The sequence below is a fragment of the Cyclopterus lumpus genome, chromosome 25, assembly GCF_009769545.1.
Source record: "Cyclopterus lumpus isolate fCycLum1 chromosome 25, fCycLum1.pri, whole genome shotgun sequence".
NCBI classification, from domain to species: domain Eukaryota; kingdom Metazoa; phylum Chordata; class Actinopteri; order Perciformes; family Cyclopteridae; genus Cyclopterus; species Cyclopterus lumpus.
Window position 1 is genome coordinate 7,874,581 of NC_046990.1, and position 23,917 is coordinate 7,898,497.

General features: G+C 45.5%; 2 protein-coding genes across 2 annotated transcripts; one reads left to right on the plus strand and one right to left on the minus strand.

Annotated features, from left to right (window-relative positions):
- The first annotated feature begins 518 nt into the window (after nt 1-518).
- Nucleotides 519-8,940, plus strand: sacm1lb (SAC1 like phosphatidylinositide phosphatase b). Its single transcript, XM_034528647.1, has 20 exons — nt 519-638; nt 1,445-1,542; nt 1,965-2,039; nt 2,114-2,241; nt 2,419-2,568; nt 3,036-3,095; nt 3,199-3,232; nt 3,900-4,001; nt 4,138-4,223; nt 4,442-4,528; nt 4,627-4,695; nt 4,801-4,880; nt 4,959-5,057; nt 5,130-5,268; nt 5,530-5,599; nt 5,691-5,763; nt 6,297-6,390; nt 6,722-6,814; nt 6,902-6,959; nt 7,073-8,940. The coding sequence occupies exons 1-20, from the start codon at nt 610-612 to the stop codon at nt 7,207-7,209; spliced, it is 1,761 nt and encodes a 586-aa protein (XP_034384538.1). The 5' UTR covers nt 519-609; the 3' UTR covers nt 7,210-8,940.
- A 3,139-nt stretch (nt 8,941-12,079) lies between these two features.
- Nucleotides 12,080-23,287, minus strand: LOC117727945 (sodium- and chloride-dependent transporter XTRP3-like). Its single transcript, XM_034528497.1, has 11 exons — nt 23,164-23,287; nt 20,928-21,068; nt 20,280-20,371; nt 19,901-20,128; nt 19,377-19,487; nt 17,788-18,029; nt 16,414-16,576; nt 14,187-14,388; nt 13,375-13,534; nt 13,012-13,177; nt 12,080-12,232 (listed from the first exon to the last, which is right to left on the minus strand). The coding sequence occupies exons 1-11, from the start codon at nt 23,285-23,287 to the stop codon at nt 12,080-12,082; spliced, it is 1,782 nt and encodes a 593-aa protein (XP_034384388.1).
- Between the last annotated feature and the right edge of the window lie 630 nt (nt 23,288-23,917).

The following is a 23,917-nucleotide window of genomic DNA, read 5'->3' on the forward strand; positions in this document are numbered from 1 at the left end:
TAATTTTGCCCAAAATTGGTCCAAGCACAGAACCTTGTGGAACTCCATGATTAACGTTGGTGGTCATTGAGGCTTCATCGTTTACAAATACAAATTGAGATCGATCTGATAAATAGGATTTAAACCAACTTAGTGCGGTACCTGAAATGCCAATTGACTGACCCAGTCTCTGTAATAGGATGTCATGATCAATGGTGTCGAACGCAGCACTAAGTACAGAGATGAGTCCTCTATCAGCACTAAGGTCCATCAAAACAAGTACAGAGATAAGTCCGTTATCCGATGTACTAAAGAAAAGCTTTGGGATAAATGTTGGAAAATTCTTCTGGAATATTCAACAAGACTAATGAATAGAATCTGAGAATGGTTTTTATTTGTATGTGTGTTTGGTTTTCGTATAGAGATATACTTTAAAGTCCACACTCCAGATTAGTAGGTGGCGGTAATGCACCCGCAAGCTGTTTGCCAACCGCCATAAAACATAATAGAAGAAGAAGAGGCCTCCTGCATGGCCACAGCGCCATCTAGCGGCTGTCTGCGGATCTCACGCAGCAGCCGGAAGTTGCTCGTGTGCCGGTGACACGTCACGGAGGTCAAACGGGAGGAAAGATGGCGAGCACCTACGAGAGTTTCAACTTGTAAGTGCTGCGGATCGATACCGTGTCTTTCTTTAGCGTCCAGGCGAGTAAAGAAGAGTCTCCGGCGGGACTTCACACTGATCCGGGTCACTAGTGATCCGGATCAGTGACGTAGCAGACTAGCTGGTCCCCCCAGGCATCGTGGTGCCGCTCCTAAGCTAACTAAGCTAACTGCACCTGATCCCGCACCAATGAGCTCCTTTAAACGGGTCGGATGGGACAGCGGCAAGCCGTTACCGGCTATTTATGTTACCGGGTGATCCGAGACATGAGCTGGTTTACCGGAAGCACCGCTGTTACCGGCGGCTTCCAGTCGGTTACAGTCGTTAGCTCACAGAGCTAACAGGTGTAGTCTGTCTGGTCCGCTTCTCATCCACCGAGTGACGCTGTGACACGGAGCCCCGATGCTGGGGTGCTAGTGCTCCTGTTTAAACATCTGTATGTCTTTCTCTCTTTCTCTGTCTCTCTGTCTGCCTGTGTCTCTCTCTCTTTCTCTCTCTGTCTGTGTCTTTCTCTGTCTGTCTGTCTGCCTGTGTCTCTCTCTTTCTCTGTCTGTCTCTCTCTCTCTGTCTGCATGTCTGTCTGTCTCTTTCTCTCTGTCTGTCTCTTTCTCTCTGTCTGTCTCTTTCTCTCTGTCTGTCTGCCTGACTCTCTGTCTGCATGTCTCTCTCTCTGTCTGTCTGCATGTCTCTCTCTCTCTCTGTCTGCATGTCTGTCTGTCTCTCTCTGTCTGTCTGCATGTCTGTCTGTCTCTGCCTGACTCTCTCTGTCTGTCTGCATGTCTCTCTCTCTGTCTGCCCCACCAGGCGAACCACACCAGAGAAGTTCTACATAGAGGCTCTAGATGACGGGTCTGAGGATGTCCTGTCTGTCGACAGGGTGTCCACCGAGACGACACTCACAGGTGAGCACGGGTTAGAGGGGTGAGCGAGGGGTGATCACGGGTTAGAGGGGTGAGCACGGGTTAGAGGAGTGAGCACGGGTTAGAGGGGTGAGCGAGGGGTGATCACGGGTTAGAGAGGTGAGCACGGGTTAGAGGGGTGAGCGAGGGGTGATCACGGGTTAGAGGGGTGAGCCACATTCTGAAACATCTCATCAGTGTCTGTTCCGTAACCCTTGGTGTGTGCGTGTGTGTGTGTGTGTGTGTGTGTGTGTGTGTGTGTGTGTGTGTGTGTGTGTGTGTGTGTGTGTGTGTGTGTGTGTGTGTGTGTGTGTGTGTGTGTGTGTGTGTGTGTGTGTGTGTGTGTGTGTGTGTGTGTGTGTGTGTGTGTGTGTGTGTGTGTGTGTGTGTGTGTGTGTGTGTGTCGGTCGGTCTCCGGTCCTCAGTGAGGAGGGACATCCCTGCGGTGGCTGAGACCAGGCCCATATGCGGACTCATGGGGACGATCCGCCTGGTGGCAGGTCAGTTCAGCGCACGGCAACCAAGGGGAGATTCCAGCAGCGCGGTTCATCTCTAACCACTTCTTCTGTGTTAGGCATGTACCTGGTTGTCATCACAAAGAAGAAAAAGGTGGGGGACCTGCTGGGCCATGCGGTGTGGAAGGCCGTGGACTTCGACATCATCTCCTACAAGAGGACGATCCTGCACCTGACGGACAACCAGGTGGGGATCTCATGGCTCCTTTTGGCACTTGTGGCAAGGAGAGCTGGCAGATATCTAACCCAGTCCCAGAGGGTTTTAAATGTCCTTCGAGGTGCTGGACGTGATTGACTGGCATGAATGGCTCCTCCCTCTACCGGCCTCTCTCACCTCTGGTGCTGGTCTGTCTCTCTGTTTCAGATGCAGGACAACAAGGCTTTCCTGTCCATGATCAACAACGTGCTTCACACGGACGGCTTCTACTTTGCAACGGACTACGACCTGACCCACACCCTGCAGCGCTTGGCCAACACCAGCCCCGAGTTTCAGGAGATGAGCCTCCTGGAGAGGGTGAGACGTACTCCGCTGGACAAAAACAGCCCCACTAACATCTGACTTTCGTCTCGGGGGTATTTATCGTTTCCAGCTCCGATCGGAGAGCGTTGAACAATTATTTAGAATTCATTAACATACAAAATGAATCGAGCCACCAGACTCATTATTTCGTCTTTGAAGCGCACTCCGCTCGAACCCAAACGGACAAGAAACTAAATACAACACGTGAAATCCGTCCTCGTTGGTCTTTCCACCAACTCTGGTTTGGTCGAAACGAAGATGCGAAAAGAAACAGTCGGTCCTCGTCGCGTCACCTCGTCGGTCATTTTAACAAATTGCCGTTGAACGTCATTTCAAATGTACAATTGTTAAGGTCTTACCCTCCTGTAAGCCTCGTCTCTGGCTGTATGCCACACCCGTTGAGATGTGCCAACATGTGCTAAAACATGTGCTAACACGTGTGCTAACTGTCCCTGTTCCAGGCAGATCAGCGTTTTGTCTGGAACGGCCACCTGTTGAGAGAATTCATCACACAGCCAGAGGTGAGGCAAAAGCGACTTCTCACTGTGGGGTGTAGCCAGTTTTATGTCTGAAGGAAACCCAGAGTCAAGAATGTCATCATCTAACACGGTTCTTCTCTTGCAGTTACACAAGTTTGTGTTTCCTGTTGTCCACGGCTGTATCCTTTCCTGCTGTTTCAGTGAATGAGGCATTAAATAAGACGCGTCTACTTATGGTTAGTTTTCGATTCACGACTTCTACAAGAGTTGTGCTTTATGGTATTAAGATCGTAGTATAAAGTGTATGCTTGTTCACTGTGTCAACAGAAGATCAGGATGACTACTTAAAGACTGGAAACACAAGGTCTAAAAAGGCACTGCGGCCATAAACAAGCTTTTGATCACTTTAAAAGAGAGAGTTCTGTTGTATGAGGTTTTATTAAAAATGAATAATGATTACCAGCACCGAAGCAAAGCAATGTGCTCCTGTGGACGGAGGCAGCAACTAAACGTAATTTATTCACCCGTTCTGGAGTGATCGGCTCTCTTCAAAGCCACCAGAATCCTTTTTTATCTCGCAGCACACAGGAGCTGCCTCGATCAGTTAGTGTCACTGTGTGTTTCTGGTGTTCTAACCTCCCTTTTTTTTTAAACACCAGCAATGAAACAAACTAACTCAGTGAGGCAACTCCCTCGTTCTGTGAGGTCAAATGAAGAGAGCTCACGTAGCTGTTAGAAAAGGGCTGTCTAGGTGCCCCGTGCTGGTACTCTTCTGTTTCTCCAGACTGGGGCCGTTATTGACTCTCACGATTCCATGTCAGTTTTCTTAACGCATCTCTTGACTAGTCATCACCATGAAGTCGGGCTGCATCAGCGGAAAGGTCTTTGATTGGATTATTATCTCCAGGAGGAGCTGCTTCAGAGCGGGAGTCCGCTACTATGTCCGAGGTAACGCCGCCCGCCCTCTCCGCTGACCCCCACACGGCCCCTGGAGATATTGTCGGTCTTCTGCAACATTTTCACTTATTGAAAATGTATTCGCAGCTCTTTTGTGGCAGGAACAACTTTGTGTTTTTGTCCTCAGGCATCGACTCCGAAGGCCATCCTGCTAACTATGTGGAAACGGAGCAGATCGTGCAGTACAACAGCGCCAAGGCTTCGTTTGTTCAGGTGAGCCAAAGGTGATGCTCCAGGAGAGGCGTAGTGAAGTCAGCCTGAGGGGTGGTTGTTCTATCATGACGCCAGACACCATGCTTTAGAAGTGTTGCCATCCTCACCACCCTGGGAGCTCTGTCTGTCTGTCTGTGTGTGTGTGTGTGTGTGTGTGTGTGTGTGTGTGTCTGTGTCTGTGTCCCACATTGAATGCATTGTGTCCTGTTTCCTCCTAGACGAGAGGCTCCATCCCCTTCTACTGGTCCCAGCGGCCCAACCTCAAGTACAAGCCCAAACCACAGATCAGCAAAACAGTGAACCACGTAAGCTGCCCTTTTTATTTAATTTTTTTACACCAGACAAAACGTCTTTCTTTTCCTCTTCCTTCCTCACACAGTTTCTCCCTGTTGATCTCTTGCAGTTGGACGGATTCCAGAGACACTTTGACTCTCAGATTATTCTCTACGGAAGACAAGTCATTTTGAACTTGGTATGATTCATTCATTTTGTTGTGAAATCAATGTTTCATCCATGATACGACCCTCATTAGAAATAATGTTCTCCTTTTTTTTTTCCTCTTTTTTTTTTTTCACAGATCAACCAAAAGGGCTCAGAACAGCCACTGGAGCTGGCCTTCGACAAGATGGTGACCGGCCTGGGTAACGGCATGATCAAGTAAGATCCTCCAGCCTTCTTTTAGGGCCACCTGACATCATCGCTACCTCTCGGTAAACGCTTTCCTTCCTTCTGCAGGTACATAGCCTTCGACTTCCACAAGGAGTGCAGCCGGATGAGGTGGCACCGCCTGCAGATCTTAGTGGACATGGTCGCTGAGATGCAGGACGAATTTGGGTGAGTGCGCTTAATTAATCTTCTGATATCTCCGCCTGTCTCTGCAGCAGAAGTAACGGTGTGTCTGTCCAGATATTTCCTGGTGGACGCAGACGGGAAGGTGATGTTGACCCAGGAGGGGACGTTTCGGAGCAACTGCATGGACTGTCTGGACCGCACCAACGTCATCCAGAGCATGCTGGCCCAACGCTCGCTGCAGTTACAGCTCCGGGTACGAAGTGGACAGAATAATAAGACCGGCCTGGATTTGTGTTTTTTTTTGGTGGCTTCGGCAACAGCTGTCGATTTTAAACTTCACACTCAAAAAGTGAAGGAAACCATAATTCTGTTGCTGTAGTGATTTTATTTAATTTATCACGACGTGCACATGGAGAACGGGTTGAAATGAGGTCAGAAAACAGGGAGGCTCAAACATGCAATAAACTAAAGGCATTGACTGTGTGTGTGTGTGTGTGTGCGTGCGTGTGTGCAGAGAATGGGAGTCCTCCACGTGGGCCAGCAGATTGAGGAGCAGGCAGACTTTGGCAAGATGTTCAAGAACGGTGAGCTCCCACACCAGCAGATTCCCTTTTTGAGCCGGTCTCCGGTCCACGCCGTGTGACTCTTGACGTGTTCCCTCTGTGTTGCGTGCAGCCTGGGCGGACAACGCCGACGCCTGTGCCAAGCAGTATGCCGGTACCGGTGCCCTGAAGACCGACTTCACCAGGTCGGTTCTCACGCATCCGGTCCAGCTTTTCTCTCTGGCCTTTCATGACAATATAAAAGAACGGCACAATCATGGCCAGAACATATATGTTGAGCATGCCATAAATAGTAAAAGATGTATTTTTTTTACAAAAATTGGAAAACACTGGAATCTATTTATAAAACATGTTATCGAGTGTGTACAAGTGTTGGAACAATATACATTGAACTATTCACATCTTTACAACCTCTCCTCACCATTCTAGGCTTCGTTTTAGTTGTGTTCAAAGACCACCGGAAAGATGACAATCTCGCTGTGATAAACGGTGTAGTTTTGGTGAAGAAGGAAAACATGGCTGTGGGTTTTGGGGTTCACATGCAATACGTTGATAGGGTTTCTCCTCTGGGGAGCATGACATGGCATCAGTAATGAGATAAGATGTTGGTCTATTGGGAGGCTAGAGGACGAGTCAAGGGAATAACAACATGGTTTACATCCAACCTCTGAGGACATAAGCGATCTTACTGTTGTTGACCCACATGATGACCTCTCAGGACAGGGAAGAGGACCCAGTGGGGGCTGCTGATGGACGGCTGGAACTCCATGATCCGATATTACAAGAACAATTTCTCCGACGGTTTTAGACAGGTGGGTCCAAACCTTTGTAGATTTGATGAGTGCCTTGTGTTTAATAATCCAGCATGTGAATCATTAGGGTCACGGTCAAGTTGTTCCTAATGGCAGCGACATCTAGTGTTCAAACGAAGACGTGCAACGTGTATACACGGAGCTGTTTATTAGAAATACGTGACGTAGTTTGGCCACATGAGGGCAAAGTACTGTAGTAGTCCTTTGCAATAGAAATGAAGACCTGTCATCAGTAATGAGCCCGATGTAGACGATCACAGGACCAGCTGAGTAGGTGAAGCTGCCATTCAGACTGCAACCAGTAGGAAACCGTTGGTCTGTTGTAACGCAGGACTCCATCGATCTGTTCCTGGGGAACTATGCTGTGGATGAAGCGGATTGGGCCAACCCGCTGCGTGACCCCAAAGATTGGAAGTTCCTGACGGTAAGAAATGCTCTGGAAGATGGACGGATACCGCATTCCTCTTTGCCCCCCCATGTTTCTTTCAACGTGACTCTCTTCCTTCTCTAGTTGCCCATCGTCATGGTGGTGGCATTCTCCATGTGCATCATCTCCCTGCTGATGGCTGGTAAGACATCTGTAATTAATTAACGGGCACTTTTCATTCCACAAACGTAACGACACGCATCGGGGTTTTTACTCCTCTTCGATGACATTATCGTCATGCTTCAAATATTTCAGGCGAGACGTGGACTGAGACGCTGGCCTACGTTCTGTTCTGGGGAACAGCCAGCGTGGTGACGGGCGGCCTCATCCTCTTCAACGGACTGGACTTCGTCGACGCCCCCAAGCTGGTCCAGAAGGAGAAGCTGGACTGAATGTGTGCGTGTGGAAAGCAGCTTGGCCCTGGCGACCTCACCGCCTCATCCTCTGGCTCTTCGTCACTTTACCCCCAGCATCAGCACCCGCAGGCCTGGAGCCTTTACTAACGGATGGGGGAAGGGGTGGGGGGTGGGGGGGAGGATGGCGGTGGGAAACGGGGGGCCGGGCCTCGTGCACGACAACGGCAGGAAAGCCGGGGACTGGGAGTGCACGGGGCCGGCTGCTGTCCACACTGCAGCTACTGTCACGTGGACAGGACTGTCTGTCCGCAGCTTTATGGACACTGAACCTCTGGAGGTGGTTCTTACTGGATGTGATTGTTTCCATGATTTCAGAGGAATGCGGTGGGACCAATATGTAAATGTCCGTCCCACTGAATTCCCTCTATGGGTGTATCGGGATCAGGTCATTTGCCTTTTTGTCTTTATTATTGCCAATTTATGTTCATCCATGCACAGTTGCTCTGGCCCAGGTTAGACAGGTTGATGAGCCTCTCCTCCCCAAAGGCCTTCTTTGACCCACTTCAGTGACACAGCCAGTGTTTAAACGGAAGTCCTCAGTATCTCAAATGCCCGTTGGCGATTTGTTGAAATGCTGCACTTTCACTTCATATAGTCGTGAAATCCGACAGGTTTGCTGTATATTTACTGCCAAAGTGGCGGTACGAGATGAGATCGCCGTGGAACTTTAGACTTCGCCACGAAAAGTTATTTTTTTTGCACAGAAACGAGTATTTTCACGTGCTCTCCATCTACTTTTTTTAATTGTTGCTCTCATTTGAACGAGTCATTTGAGAGCGAGAATAAACGGAGTTAACGTTGGAACTCTTTTCCAGGGCCGAAGTGTTGCAGAGTTTCGGTGTCGAGTTACCAAACGTGTCGACTCCGTGATGACATTGTGGATTCGTTATAATTTGCCGTAGCCTCCGGCTGTCTTTTTTAAAGCGAGGGTTGGTGATGTTGAGAAAGTAGCAAGCGTAACAGCCCAAAGTGCCAACTCTTGTCCAACGAAGGGCCTGAATCCAGCTAGAAGTCGGCTGTCAGACCTCCCCCAAGAAGATCACAATGACTGGGCTACAAACATGGCCGACTGGTGGCGGCCTTGAGCACGTCGAATCTTTCACACGCGCAGCAGACTTTTTCTTTCTCTTTTTTTTTTTGATTTATGGATCGCTGTCGGGATGCAATAATAATTTCAACAAATATAACAAATGTGTTCTCAGAAGACGACCTTCGCTTTGGTGATAGTTGGATGTCGGCTTCAGTTTCTAAATAACGACTTGGTTTGTTTTTGCATGGATTTACTTCAGATGTTATGTTGTCTGTGACATTCCTGACTATGTTAAGCGTTAAAAATATTGAATGTTCTGTTGGGCAACTGGAGAGCGTTAGTTTCCCCCTCCACTTATCCTGAGGGAACCTCAACGTGATGAGGATCACACAAATGCATTATTAACTTTGACTGTAAATGTAGATTTATGCTTCTTGATCAATGGGTCTCATGCAAGTGATTTATGGGAATCTGTGGCATTCACCAAGTTACTCGTACTTGGAATTCTTTCTTGGGTACAGACAACAATCACATGAGTGGTCCAGACCTGTAGCGCGAGTCATGAACGTATTTTTTTTGTTTTTTTTTCAAAATTGTTATGCCTTAATCTGAATGAATTTGCAGTTTAAATATGATACTGAAATTAGATGAAATAAAAATATTTAAGACAAAAGTCATTTTCTGTTCTCTGTATCTCCATCACAGCTGGCAGTAAACACATTGACATAGTTTAGAACGGCACAATTCATTTCAGTTTATTTTGTGTAGCCTAAAACTACAAATTTGCCTCGGAGGGTTTTACAATCTGTACACATACGACATCCCTGACCTTTGACCTCACATCGGATCAGAAAAAACTCCCAAAACAGTGAAGAAACCTTCAGTAGAGCAACAGGAGGATCCCTCTCCCCGGATGGACACAGCTATCTCTATAATAAATCACAGCTATAAATATGTTCACATGTACATCCAGTAGATCTCTATACACTTAATAAATCACAGCTATAAATATGTTCACATGTACATCCAGTAGATCTCGTCAGTGACCCGTTTGTTCAACACAACAAACAAACATTGCTTTCATGGAGGTTTTAGGAAGCCAAAGAGGATTAGGTGCGTGGAATGTGGTGTTTGGTAGTAATGTGAGGTACGAGTATGACTTTTTTTTTAGTAAACAAGCTCAAACATTAATAGACTTGTATGGATAGAAACCTGTAAAACTATAAGCGACTCAATTGCACTGTCAGTAAAAGCTGTGGCGAGAAGCTCAAAGGTGGTATTTTATGGTTTACACTCCTTTTCTTTCCACCTCCTCGTATGCGAGTCTATTTTAGGGTCCCTTTTATTAGCTCCTATTAGCGTTATCATGTTAAAAACGGTGTTATTTATCAGAATGGATAATGAGAGCAGTACTTTGAACCTATGATACATCAGTGTTTGCCCCATTTGTTGCTTTATTGTATGTTTAGTGCTTCTGAGCCTCTATATAGTTGGTGCTTTATTGGTTGTATTGTTTTACGAGTCCTTTGTAATTTCATTTTCTTATGTACTTTGTAACATTGGTAAAAAAACTGGTGATTGTATAAATGCATTTGCAGGCCAAAGCCCGGAAGTTAGCATTGCACAGGATCCCCGACAAAAATATTTTTTCATGGGTTTTTGGATTATTAAGAGAAGCTCTGTGTCAACGTTTATGATACTCACAGGTCTTATTCAGCAAGACAGTCCATGTAGCGTGGACACTTAGCTAGTCTAGAGTCACATTTAAGACAAACCGTTATCAATGCTGAGCGTCTCTGATGTTGCAGCAGCTAGGTCGGCTAAATGAGGCGAGTGGGGTTGATCTGTGTCCTTTATCCTCTCTGCCACCACCTCCAGACTGTCCAGCTCCACCCCAGATACAGAGCTGGCCTTCTTTACCAGTCTGGATAACTCTGTCCCCAGAACACCACTGCAACTCTGTCCTCAGGAACCAGCGCCTGAGGTGTCGAGAGGGAAGGGGACCGGCCCTTGTACAGTTCCCTGAGGTGTCGAGAGGGAAGGGGACCGGCCCTTGTACAGTTCCCTGAGGTGTCGAGAGGGAAGGGGACCGGCCCTTGTACAGTTCCCTGAGGTGTCGAGAGGGAAGGGGTCTGATTCTCCTCATCCACTACTTGTACCCGTGATCTCCAGACCTGCTGCACCTCCCTCTCTGCGTATGAGGGTCCTCAGGCCGCTGTCTCTGACCAGTTCAAAGAGATACTGGTCTCTGTCGATACTGGGCGACAGCGTTGCAGTTGGTGATGGTCGTCCATGCTAGATGTCAGAGGGGTAGAAGCCACTGTCGAGGTTTAAAAATCTTCCGCGCACAAGTTAGCTGCAACGGGGGAGAACACGATCAAGGACATCAGAATCAGTTCAGCGTTCTCAAATGTCTTCAAGTACACTTCATCCGGCTGAATGTTCCGAGCTCTTTCTCCAGGGATGTTTCAGAGTACACATGTTCACCCCTTTTGGGATGGAGCTGAGACCCCGAGGCCGGGTCCTCCCAGGTTTCTGCCTTTCTGTGCTGCTGACTTCTGCTTCAGGTCGCATGTAAAAGAACATCCTGAGGAATTGATATTGAGAATAACTTTGTGAACGTTATTTCTGTCTTTCCACGGTTGGATTGCGATGTGGCAAGCGATACAACAAAAAAAGATATTCATATTATTGGAATATCATATACAGGGATAATTGTTTGCATTATAGACACGCACTCACACACAGAGAGACGACATGTCCATTATTATCATCAACATTTGTCTTTAATAAAAAAGGTATCATCTTCTGCCATTCAACATGAAAATAAAGAGCAGAAAGACTTATGATGTTATATGTTAATGGAACTTTTGATTTGAATTGACATCAAACTCGTTAGTTCATTGTCTATGACAGTTACTAACATCTTATTTAGCCAATGGCACAACAATAAAGAAAAGAAAATCACATTTCTGGAGTATTCCAATCATTAGATCATCACACGTATCTACAGTATGTACACATTGTATATGTTTGAGGCTGTGCAAGGCAAATATTTCAGTATTAAAATAATATTTTCCTTTGCTGGTTAATACAAGTGACTTTATGTGCACTGTTTGACACACATTACAGATTAGGTACCAAAGCATATCCAGCCTTTTCAAGACTAGTTCGCAAAACATATTTAATATAAAGGAAAAATGGACAATTTGTACAACCTTCTTACAGTGGAGCATATGTATCAATCTATTTACCACACAACTTAACATTATTATTGAGTCCTACGGGTTTATAATAGAAGAAGTTCAAATCTTCCGCCAATGTGGAGAGATGTTTTTTTTACCACTACATTAAAAAGTCATATTTTGGTACAAGGGGCATCATCTTATCGCTGGACTTTCACCCCATTTGGGAATGTGCATCTCTCACAAATGAACTTGACCCTGAATCATCTCACTCCATTGAGGCAATAACATCAATGGCTGAATATGAAACAACATGACTTCAGCCATTTTTACAGTGCATAAGACATAAAAAAAGAAAAGGATAACATACTCAAACACACAATCCACTGAGTATGCTACATATCATCCGACATTCATCTCATTATGACAATTTAGTAGACGTGAAATACTGAACTACATTTGCTCTCAATGTTTGGCAATCAAAACAAACTGTAATATAATGTCGCAAATACAACTCGAACTTCTCTTTCAGTGCACAGAGAATTGATTGGAAGAAGTCTGCCTTTAATACTGATGGAAGCTGTCACATGTAAATACCCGACGAAAGGTAGGCGGCGCCGGATGGGAGTGGTCACTCGGGAGACCCCGTGTGGGCCGGGCGCCGCTTCCTCTCCCTGCAGTAGACGTACAGAGCCGTGAGCGGCACGCAGCTGACCGACGACACCAGCAGCAGGGCGATGAAGAGCTGGCCGAAGACGGGATACTCCGTCACCACCGACTTGCCCTGAGGAAACCTCGTCAGTTATCACACGTTGGCAGATTGTCAGACCACCTGATATGGCGGGCGCAAAGTGTGTGTGTGTGTGTGTGTGGTTGTGTGTGCGCGCTTCGTAAGTCGTGTGCACTGGGCCCCCCGCCGTGACTACATTACACTGCAGTACGACATATCCAAAACACCTTTATTTATTCACCAATAATATAACACCGTGGCAAAGCATAGCGTGCTTATAAAAGCAACAACAGCTCATTTGCTCAAGGCGCATTGGATAGAACGTCCTTGAAAGGAAATATTGCATATGTAAACTTCCCAGTTTACACATTTTAGGCCTTCAACGTTGTCATTTGACTTTGTGACATAACATAAGTATGTCAAAGAAACCTCAGCCATCCTCAGTCTTCTCACTACGTCACTAGCTCTCACAGTCACACCGATGCTTTGTTAACGTTGTACAGACAACGTTACTGCACTGATTTACAATTTTTTTTTCTCCTTTTGTTTTCTTTTTCTCATCAATTTGGGTAGGTGGCCCTCGGAATCAAAATTGGGCCTTTTACATGTTACAAAAGGTTGAAAAGCCCCGGCCCCACATCGTATTCATAAGTAGACGTAGTGGCGTGAAAACATGACATATGATATGGAGATGATACAAAAGGAGCAAAAGCTATGCCGTTGCCAATTGGACATGACGAGGAGGGGGGAGTGTCTCATGTGCACCCGCCTGGAGACAGACATAGAAGTACGTACGAGACATCAGTCAAGAGGGGGAAAGAGCCCCAGCTCACCAGCTCTTTGTTCCATGCTTGGTAGGTGGGAGTCCCTCCTTGGATGTAGTTGACGATGTAGACGATGAAGAGGGTGATGAGGAGAAGGGGACTGACTCCCGCCCACATGATCTTCCAGTACCAGTTGGGACGATGACCCAGCATGTCTTCGATGTCTTTTTCAAACCTAAAATGAGAAGATGACATGTTCAAAAGATGAACTGAAGGCAGACAGATGTGCTGGGAGATGTTACACTATCTTACCAGAGGCTTAAGATTAGCGTATTTTGAGGAGTCATAACCTTGAGAAAAAAACTGTGAACCGATTGTACAAATACGATAACTATCGCACATCTGGCCGCGCTGGCGCCGCCGCACGCAAACCTTTTGATCCCATAGATGTAGCTGACGGTTATGACCTCGGCGAGGACGACGAAGAGCAGGGAGAAGTTGGCTCCGTAGTCGTTGAACATGGTGAACCAGTAGTTCCCCGAGGTGGTGGTGAAGCCCAGGCCGAGCAGCAGACAAAAGACGCACACTAGACCTGCGAGCAAACCCACGTCGTTTTAACAGCGACACATGAAAGCAACACGTGAAAGGGTTTTTAAATCTGTTGTTTTGGGAGTTTTTCCTGATACAGTATGACCTGTCATGTAATGTACAGTATGATCAGCACCAGCGGATGAAAAGTCACATTTACTCATATATTTAAGTACAGTTTTCTGCTACTTTGTATACTTCTACTCCACTACATGTCATAGGGGATTTACTTTTAATTTGATTTTATAGTTTGTGATTGATAATACAAAATATATATATAAGTCAGAAATGATGATGTATTATTATAGGGAAAGACTACACTGCAGATGAAGTAATCAAAATTAGCTCCACCTTTACCAGCTGCAACATTAAAGTGATGAATACATTAATGAATGAATTATTACAATCCAATAATATATAATATCCTGAAATAAGCCATTCTGTCCTTTTGGTACTTTAAATCTATTTTGATGACATTACTTATGTACTTTTACTGAAGTACGATTTTGAACGCCGGACTTTTACTTGTATCCGAGTATTTCTACACTGCAGTATTATTACTTTTACTCCAGTAAATAATGGGAGTACTTGTTGATATACGCTAAAATGCAGCAATATGGCGATTTGCTTCTGGGGACCGTCAGCCGGGATCTTACCGTTGAGCAGCTCGTCGCTGATGTGGGACAAGAGCTTGAAGTCCCTCAGCGGGGTGATGATGGCCATGATGTTGCCCAGCATGCTGCCCATTCCCAACAGCAGGAGCATTAAGAAGTAGAGCACCGACCACAGCTGAGACACGGGCATGTTCATAATGGCCTCGCTGTACACAATGAAGGCCAGACCCGTGCCCTCCACTGCCTGAAACAGATGGAAGAGAGACCGACTCAATGTTTACCCTCCAAAGTAGAAGCGAGGAAGTCTTTAATTCAAAAGCCACCAGGTCTTGTGGCTGCTCGGGGGTTGGTAGGGACCAAACACAGAGCTAAAAGAGGGCAACTACAGTACACAAGTCAGCTGCAAATGAATGGTAATGTTTCAGGTATGGAAATAAGCAACTGTTTGCTCACACATTTGCTTTATCGACTTAAAAAGGTGACGATATGTCAATTTCCGTCTTCACAACTTGTCTCTGCTGCCTTCAAGTGGCCAAACGCGTTTTAATACTTTGGTGTCAACATATCCTCCAAGTGGTCAGAGTGATAAACTCTATACACAGAACCATGAAATATGACTTAAATTGCTTGATGAATTACCTTTCTTTTAATAACTGGCTGAATAGCAGTAAAACAAAAAAAGTCTACAAAATGTTAAATGTACAAGAAATAAACTAACAACCTCATTTCCATGAAGTCCCGCCCAGCTTGGTTCAAATTCCTACAACTCAGCCAATACAATATGCCAAGTCCAAAATAGTACTGCTGTAGTGGACTCTGCAACCCGCGACTCCACCCCAGAGTCGCTACCTACGAGTCTCCACCCACGAGTCTCCACCCACGAGTCTCCACCTACGAGTCTCCACCCACGAGTCTCCACCCACGAGTCTCCACCTACGAGTCTCCACCCACGAGTCTCCACCCACGAGTCTCCACCCACGAGTCTCCACCTACGAGTCTCCACCTACGAGTCTCCACCCACGAGTCTCCACCCACGAGTCTCCACCTACGAGTCTCCACCCACGAGTCTCCACCCACGAGTCTCCACCTACGAGTCTCCACCTACGAGTCTCCACCTACGAGTCTCCACCCACGAGTCTCCACCCACGAGTCTCCACCCACGAGTCTCCACCTACGAGTCTCCACCTACGAGTCTCCACCCACGAGTCTCCACCCACGAGTCTCCACCTACGAGTCTCCACCCACGAGTCTCCACCCACGAGTCTCCACCTACGAGTCTCCACCTACGAGTCTCCACCCACGAGTCTCCACCCACGAGTCTCCACCTACGAGTCTCCACCCACGAGTCTCCACCCACGAGTCTCCACCCACGAGTCTCCACCTACGAGTCTCCACCTACGAGTCTCCACCCACGAGTCTCCACCCACGAGTCTCCACCTACGAGTCTCCACCCACGAGTCTCCACCTACGAGTCTCCACCCACGAGTCTCCACCCACGAGTCTCCACCCACGAGTCTCCACCTACGAGTCTCCACCCACGAGTCTCCACCCACGAGTCTCCACCTACGAGTCTCCACCCACGAGTCTCCACCTACGAGTCTCCACCTACGAGTCTCCACCCACGAGTCTCCACCCACGAGTCTCCACCTACGAGTCTCCACCCACGAGTCTCCACCTACGAGTCTCCACCCACGAGTCTCCACCTACGAGTCTCCACCCACGAGTCTCCACCTACGAGTCTCCACCTACGAGTCTCCACCCACGAGTCTCCACCTACTAGTCTCCACCTACGAGTCTCCACCCACGAGTCTCCACCCACGAGTCTCCACCTATGAGTCTCCACCCACGAGTCTCCACCCACGAGTCTCCACCTAAGAGTCTCCACCCACGAGTCTCCACCTACTAGTCTCCACCTACGAGTCTCCACCCACGAGTCTCCACCTACAAGTCTCCACCCACGAGTCTCCACCCACGAGTCTCCACCCACGAGTCTCCACCCCCGCCGCTCCCTCTAGGCACCGGACGCCAGCAGCCTCCCGTGACACTCCTCCGATCCCTTAACCCTTCTAGTTCCGGCTCCTATAATCATCCCTTGATCCCTTTATTAATTCATCTCTCAATAAACCATCTGTAAACTGCCTCCAGGTCGACTGCTTTTACTTTTGTATTTCTCACAATATGTGTGAATGAAATGTATTCTCAATATATGAATAATTACACATATTAAGACGCTCGTAATGGGGAACATACAGTGTCTAGTTAAACATACAGTGTCTAGTTCGCTCTCCAGGTCACAGCCTTCCAGTTTGTGGGCGATTTCAGCAAACTGCTGTGGGTACGTTGTGTTCAGCTTCTCAATCCACTCAAAGACGTTGTCCATGGAGACGCTGTCCTCCGCTAGATTGAATGTGTTCAGCAGTAGTAAACGTGTCCTGGAAGAAAGGGGAAAGGGCCGTTACTTGAAGAGTACACATGAGTACACCAGTATCACATCAATACATGTGCTAATACTCTACACTAGTAAACAATATGGCAAAAATAAACTAAATGTCCAATTGCTATCTCTCACTAGACACAACATATTATTTTTATTATTATTATTATTATTATTATTATTATATGGTATTTCCTAATACTTACAGATTGGGTTGAATATAAAAGTAAAATGTGCATAAAAGCATAAACCTTAAAATGTGAGTAAATGTACATTTATTTCAAAGCGCTTTAACACTACATGGCATTCACCCATTCATACACATTCACACACTGATGGGAGGAGCTACCATGCAAGAAGGTCTCCCTTCCAAGTATATCAGGGAAGCATATGCTGGGAAGGGAGACCATGTTCCCAGAAAGATCAAAGAGCCATATCCTGAACCACTATTGTGACTTTCAGCTCAGAGCATGGGCAAGGTGGTCGAATAACTGAGAGGAGCTAGACTGGAGGATCCAATAATCAAAGAAACATAATAATATCCCACTGAGAATGGCAGTGACGTGGGACAGAGAAAATTAGAGTCCAAGTGTGGGTGATCAAGTGGGAGGGAGCATGAATATGGTCAGAGATGCGTGATGGAACGTTTATCTGGTAATTGTTGGATGCAATTCAGTATACTTTTTAGGTTGTAGTTCATGAACTACTACGCAGACTGAAGTATCCTCAAATAGTGAGAAGAAGAGTGATAGTGGTCTCGTATGATTGGGTGTGACATGGATATAACAATTAAGTTACTCCCCAACTTCTCTCAATCATGAAAAGAATAGTCATAATAAAAATGATCAATTTCTGTCTGGTTTACACGTCTGGACTCAATCGTCTCAACATTTAAATGTAAGAATACAACACCCAGAATCAAACTTTTCTAATCTAAAACCAGCTGTTTGGCCAGTTTTGACTCTGACAGCTTGGCGGAGATTTCAGGATCAATTCTGCCAAGAAATAACTAAACATTTTGTCCCTTCTTGTGTGCTCCTGTATCCCTCCGTCCCCATCACTCTGTCTACTGCTCTCATACCCTCTGGCATCGTTTTCATCTTACAGCCACCTGCATCTATCAGGCACACACATGCACTCACATATATACGTTAGGAAAACACCCACACACACACACACACACACACACACACACACACACACACACACCTCTCCAAGCAGTTCTCGTAGTTGACGGTGGCCTTGAACCCATAGATGGAAAAGGTGACGACGCTGGCAAAGATGGAGGTTCCACAGTTGATGAATGAAACAATGATGGCCTGACGCTCAAAGTTGTTGTTGTACTGGTTGTAGCTGGCGAATGCTATGAGCGTCCCAAAGCCCAAACCCAGAGAGAAAAAGATCTGAGTGGCCGCGTTGATCCATGTGGTCGGGTTGGCCAGCTGCTCCAACTGAAAGCAGACAGACGCACATGCACATATGGGCACTGGTGCAACCGCACACACACACACACACACACACACACACCATCAGTGCAAAACATTGCACGTGACATTTTTAAGAATTCATATCTAATTGTTTTGCTCTTCTACACATTAATTAAGGATACATATGCACAATGGTGAGAAAGTGCTTCAGTTGTGTGGGTTCGTTGAATCCCATTATATATTTTCTGTAATATCTTCTGTGGCTCAGCGATTGATCGTTCGATTTGTACCATTGGCACATTTTTAAATGCTATTTACTGGCCCTTCATATATTGTGGCGATACACTCTTTTATTAGAAACATTGTCTTGTAAATTGACTTGACTTTATTTGATATGGACATCACAGTGGCATTAGAATGTGCACAATAACTAGATGCACTGTGTTAAGTGTTTACAACCCCTGTCCACAGGAGGCTTTTAAAGAGAAAAATAAGAAAATACATACGCATAGTACAAGTGTGTTTACAGGGGTGTTAGGTGTGAGCACAATGTTGTTTCTCTTTTAACCATGATTTAATACCTTTAACTGAAAAAATAAATAAATATTATTCATGTCATTATTTAATAGTAACTAATAGGAACTATTTGTACTTCCTATGTTGTGCTGGGATGCATTTAATTGCGACCAGCTCCTGAAGACATGTGCAGCGGTAGAAGTTTTGTACTTCTACAGTTTTGTTGTGAAGGTGTTGTGTATTTCCTGGAGGGAGTGATAATACCTCTATAAAAAACATTAAAATGGTGTTACATTTTCAATTCTGTTGGTAGACAGTTCCATGCTTGTGCTCCTTGAACAGGGAAAACTGATTGTCCAAATGAGGTATTGCGCAATACGACAGTTCCCGTTTGCACTAATAAAGCTTTCGAAGCTTAACATATTGTGTTTTTGCAAGATCTGACAATGGTGCCACCTCATTGTTTTTTTATTGTCATGTTTTACAGTGATATGATGGGTTGTATAGTTGTTTGTGAGGCTTGTGACCAGGTAGTGATGCAGTATGAAAGCTGTGAAAATATCATGGCATCCATATAAAGCTGGGCTGTACTGAATGGTGGATAGTTTCTGATGAATCTAAAGCGAGATTTGATTGAACTTTTTTGCTGTCAAAATCTTAAATGTGAGTCGAGGATGATTCCTAAGTACTTCACATTATATCGAGTAATGTCCTTGTCCTTGGTATGACAATACATAGGGAATACATATTTCTTTCTACTACTATTGAAACACATGTTTTCCAGCGTTTTGTTTGATTCCATCTCTCTGCTGAAATGCCGGTATGCCTATTACCCAACTTCCACCATAACCTTACCTTTGGTGTGAACATGTATGCGACACCGTTGAAGGCACCGTGCAGAGTGAAGCCCCGGATCAGGTAGATAAAGAGGACCACGTATGGAAATATGGCTGTGAAGTACACCACCTACAGATGGAGACAAACGGAAAAGTGAGGGTCAGAGTTCAAACGTGGGAGTGAATGCGTGGGAAAAAGGGGTTGGCTTGTTGGACACCATCATCCCTCTACACTGGTCAAACACTTGCACGCTACACAATTTCTTTTAATGTGCATTTTCAGTATGCTCGTTTTGGTCTTCTTGGCCTTTTTTACGTCCCTCTCTTTCTAGTACAGCTGCAGTTATTGTGTTTATTTTGATAACGTGTACCAAGGTTACTGTCAGCTATTAAAACTGCTAAGATTTCCAGTCATTTTTTCCAGTATCTTAAAAGTTGTCAGTTCCAGTTGTCTGACTAGATCCAAACCATGTACAATGAGGAATACCTCCCAGCGTGTATGCTTTCAATATTTGCCACCTGAGGGACTTGGGGCACTCTTACCTTTCCCGTTGACTTCACTCCTCGGGCAATGAACAGGTAGGTAATCACCCAGGCCAGCAGAAGGCACAATGCCTGGCCCATATGAATGCCTCCATTCTCCTCAATAGAAGAAGAGATGTTCAGCGTTTCCCGGTAGAAGAAGTACTCGGTGGATGTACCCGTTTCACACTCCTCTATCGGCCCTGTCCGGTTGGAATTGAGGGGGCACTCTGCCCAGGGCAGGACTGACTGAGATGGGAGTGAACACAGAACAGTAAAGGTGTATAATGTGTTGGCTTCCTGTCCGAGCGATATCCGACAGCTCAAATATATACAGTATAAGTGTATAGTATCGGCTAAATGACACACAATTACAGTAGTTTGTTAATTAGCAGCTCACTTGAAATGAATGAAAGAGGTACCAGAAACTCCATGCATTGATGATGTTGTAATAGAGACACAGATACATGGACGTCACAACACTAGCAACCCCTAAAACAAAACAAATGACAGAAAAACACAAAATCATTACAAAGGACAGCTGTTTTTATGTCACATTTGACTTATTCTACAACCACCTATTAAGTCTTCCGTATCAGTTTATCCATGTCCTCTATGTCGTAGAAACAAGTCGTCTAATAGTGTTGCTTCAAATGTTGTGTGAAGCATTATATTGTATATTGTAGACTCTAAAAGTGGGTTGGCTTCTCGCCGATGCCAATCCAACATGCAGTACTCTTATCTGCCACCAGCAAGGCGAGGGCGCTCCCTCATCACTACTGCATCTGGATGCAGTGATTTTGACCCAAAACCTGCGTCACAGCGCCGCGAGTCCAGTCAGTCCAGTCAATTCAATTCAATTCAATTTATTTTGTAGAGCCCAAAATCACAAATTCTCCTCAGAGGGCTTCACAATCTGTACACATACAACATCCTCTGACCTTTGACCCTCACATCAGAAAATAAATAACTCCCCCCCCAAAAAACCCTGTAAGGGGACAAAAAGGGCAGAAACCTTCGGAAGAGCATCAGAGGAGTCAGCGCTTACCTATTCCTCCCAAATAAGGGTTGATGGCAGTCCACGCCCCAATGCTGCCCAGGCTCATCTTCTGACCAATGGCAAGCTCCATGTAAAATAAGGGGATACCCTCCAGAACCAGCATGATCAAATATGGAATCAGGAACCCCCCTGAAGGAGGAAACATAGAGTAGTAAAAAGCACCAACAGTAAAAGCCTAAACATTATGACCCGCTGATAGTCTAGGCCTTCATTTCTTTCCACAGGAAATATGGAGCAAAGAATTTAGTTTTTTGGATGTCAACGGCCCCTGTGACCTTACGTTCGCCCCATTCTGGTGATATCTCGGAAACACCGTGTGCAGATATTTTCATACTTCAATACACACAAATGTCCACTCGTGCTCCATTACAAACTGATTAAAATTCGGTGGTCAAAGGTCACTGTGACCTCACAAAAACATGTAAAACTGCAACTTGGTTGGCAGAGGCACACAGCCACGAGGTGTGAAGCCAGGGGGGAGCTGTTTGGTGATGGCACCAAGACAACAGAGTGGTGACCCTGAGGTTGTATTATATTCTGATCGTGCAGTTTGGTACTTATTATGTTATTGGCACGTGTCGTGACTGGACCTTGAAGCACCTCTTACTGTTAAAGCTGCACACCGTTTGAAAGGTTGCCATACTAAGGCCAATCATATATATATATATATGTAAAACTAATACGTTTCCTAAAAATAACTATTAATTTGTTACTCACTCAATGGAAAATGGAAATCATATATCAGCTTGAAATCAAAGCCAGACAGCAGAATAGACATCATGCGCGTTATTGTTAGTCAAATTAAAAAGACTCAACATTTTAAGATGATCATTATTCCACATTGAGAAGAGTAATTACAGAAGATGTGTGCTTGTTTAGTGATTGGACCCAATAAAGACATAACACTACTCTGGACCCTTTACGGCCTGTGCGATAACACTATCTGGCAACGCCCCGGTTTATTGTTACCTAATGCTACTGTTTCATCCTTACCGCTCCAACACAGGAGGACCAGGGGAAACATTACAAGAGCTGCTCCTCATTCTCATTCACACAAACATCTTCATATATGGAAGCAAGCGTTTTTGTTCCCTACATGTGCTGTGGAGTGTGTTTACACCCTACATGTGTTATCCCTCTTGGTATAACTGACTACATCTTTACTTGTGCACCTTTTTTTTTTTACACTTGTGGGGTAAAAACAATCCAACATGGCAGCCCAAGAGCGAAGTGATTTGGACCAAATAGTGCTTTGATGAAACAAAGCCACACTTTAAGAGAACTGGGCTGATAATAACAGCACGTCTCTGAAATATCCTAACTTTCAACTGAAGGATTGGACCCGCTTGACTAGATAATAATATTATAATATCATATTGCATTATAAGTTCTTGTATTGTTAGTTATTACAAGAAGATAACAGACTCTATCTTCTAATGGAATATCCGCTTTTGAAACATGAATTTGATGGATATTTCTTTTCCTTTTGCTCGGATGACTACGGTGATAGAGGGATTAAAACACATGAACAATCCCTTCTTGAAATCTGGATCAGTCTTCCAGGACATGTGAGACAGGCCTCAACTCTCACAATGTTTAAATCCAGGCTGAAAACAGTTCTATTTGACCACTGGAAGTATTTAACTGCCTTTTTGTGATTTTATGTAGCTGTAAAGCACTTTGAGTTGCCTTGTTTACGAATTGTGCTCCATAAATAAAGTGCCTTTGCCTTATAAAGGTGTGCATGACTGGCATTTGTCTTGAATCACTACACTTGTTTCTGCCGCTCGGTGCTTCAGCAGTTAAGAGAGTAAAGTCTGTGGATAAGTTACTCAAGTGTAAATGTTTACGAAAGTTTTATGATCTGCAACCAGTCATTCACATCAACTCACTGAGTCCACTCCTTAAGGAGCATTATTGCACCTTGCATGACTCAATGAATTTAATTCACAGGTCAATGAACCGGTGAATACAATGTTCCCCCGTGCAAGAAATAACTATACTATTCATTTTTAATTTGAAAAATGCAAAGGCAGAAATACCCTTTGTGTGATAAGTTTGAACAATCATAATATTACACATGATGTACACCGACAAAAACGCACTGTATGATGAGACAAAGACAGAGTGAAACTTCTCACAGTGTGTGTAGAAAGCTCTCCTGCAGGCACAGTCCTGCTTGCCCAGTGGTGGGCCTCCGTTATGGAACCGGGGACTTACTTACCTCCACCGTGCATTTGACAGAGGTACGGGAAGCGCCACACGTTTCCGAGTCCGACTGCGTACGACACGCATGCCAGAACAAATTGGACCGGGTTGTCCCAGTTTTGTCTCGCTTCTTTCCCCATTCTTCTGCGTCCTGGGAGTGCGTCTGAAAAGGGGGAGCGAAGAGGGTGTGTGTGTGTGTGGGGGGTGGGGTGGGGGTTGTTCCGGTCCACAAAAATAAGCCGGTGGAACAATAACACCGGGTGGACCAGTGCGCGCGCGCTGTGTGTCGGAGGCTGCGTGTCCCGGTTTTATAAGCGCTCGTTGTGATTGAAACGTCTCAGGAGGAGGAGGGGGAGGAGGAGGGGGAGGAGGAGGGGGAGGAGGAGGGGTCCTCCAAGAGGGACAATTCTATGTTTGTGTTATTACATAACTTCTCCTATGAGGCTTTGATTTTTTTCTATCTCCTCTTCTCTCTCTCCTTATGGATGAATTTACATCTCTCCATTGCACCTTATTAACTCTGCTCTCTACCTCCTTCTGTTTCATGGATTGTGGAGGTCCATTCATACATTGTCATATTCATGTAATGTGTTTATGTAACTTTGTAAATGCTGTTTATTCTATACACATGACATCTATTGCTTCTGTCCATCCGGGGAGAGGGATCCTCCTCTGTTGCTCTCCTGAAGGTTTCTTCCCTTTTTTCCTTGTCAAAGGTTATTTTTGGGGAGTTTTTCCTGATCCGATGTGAGGTCCTGGGACAGGGATGT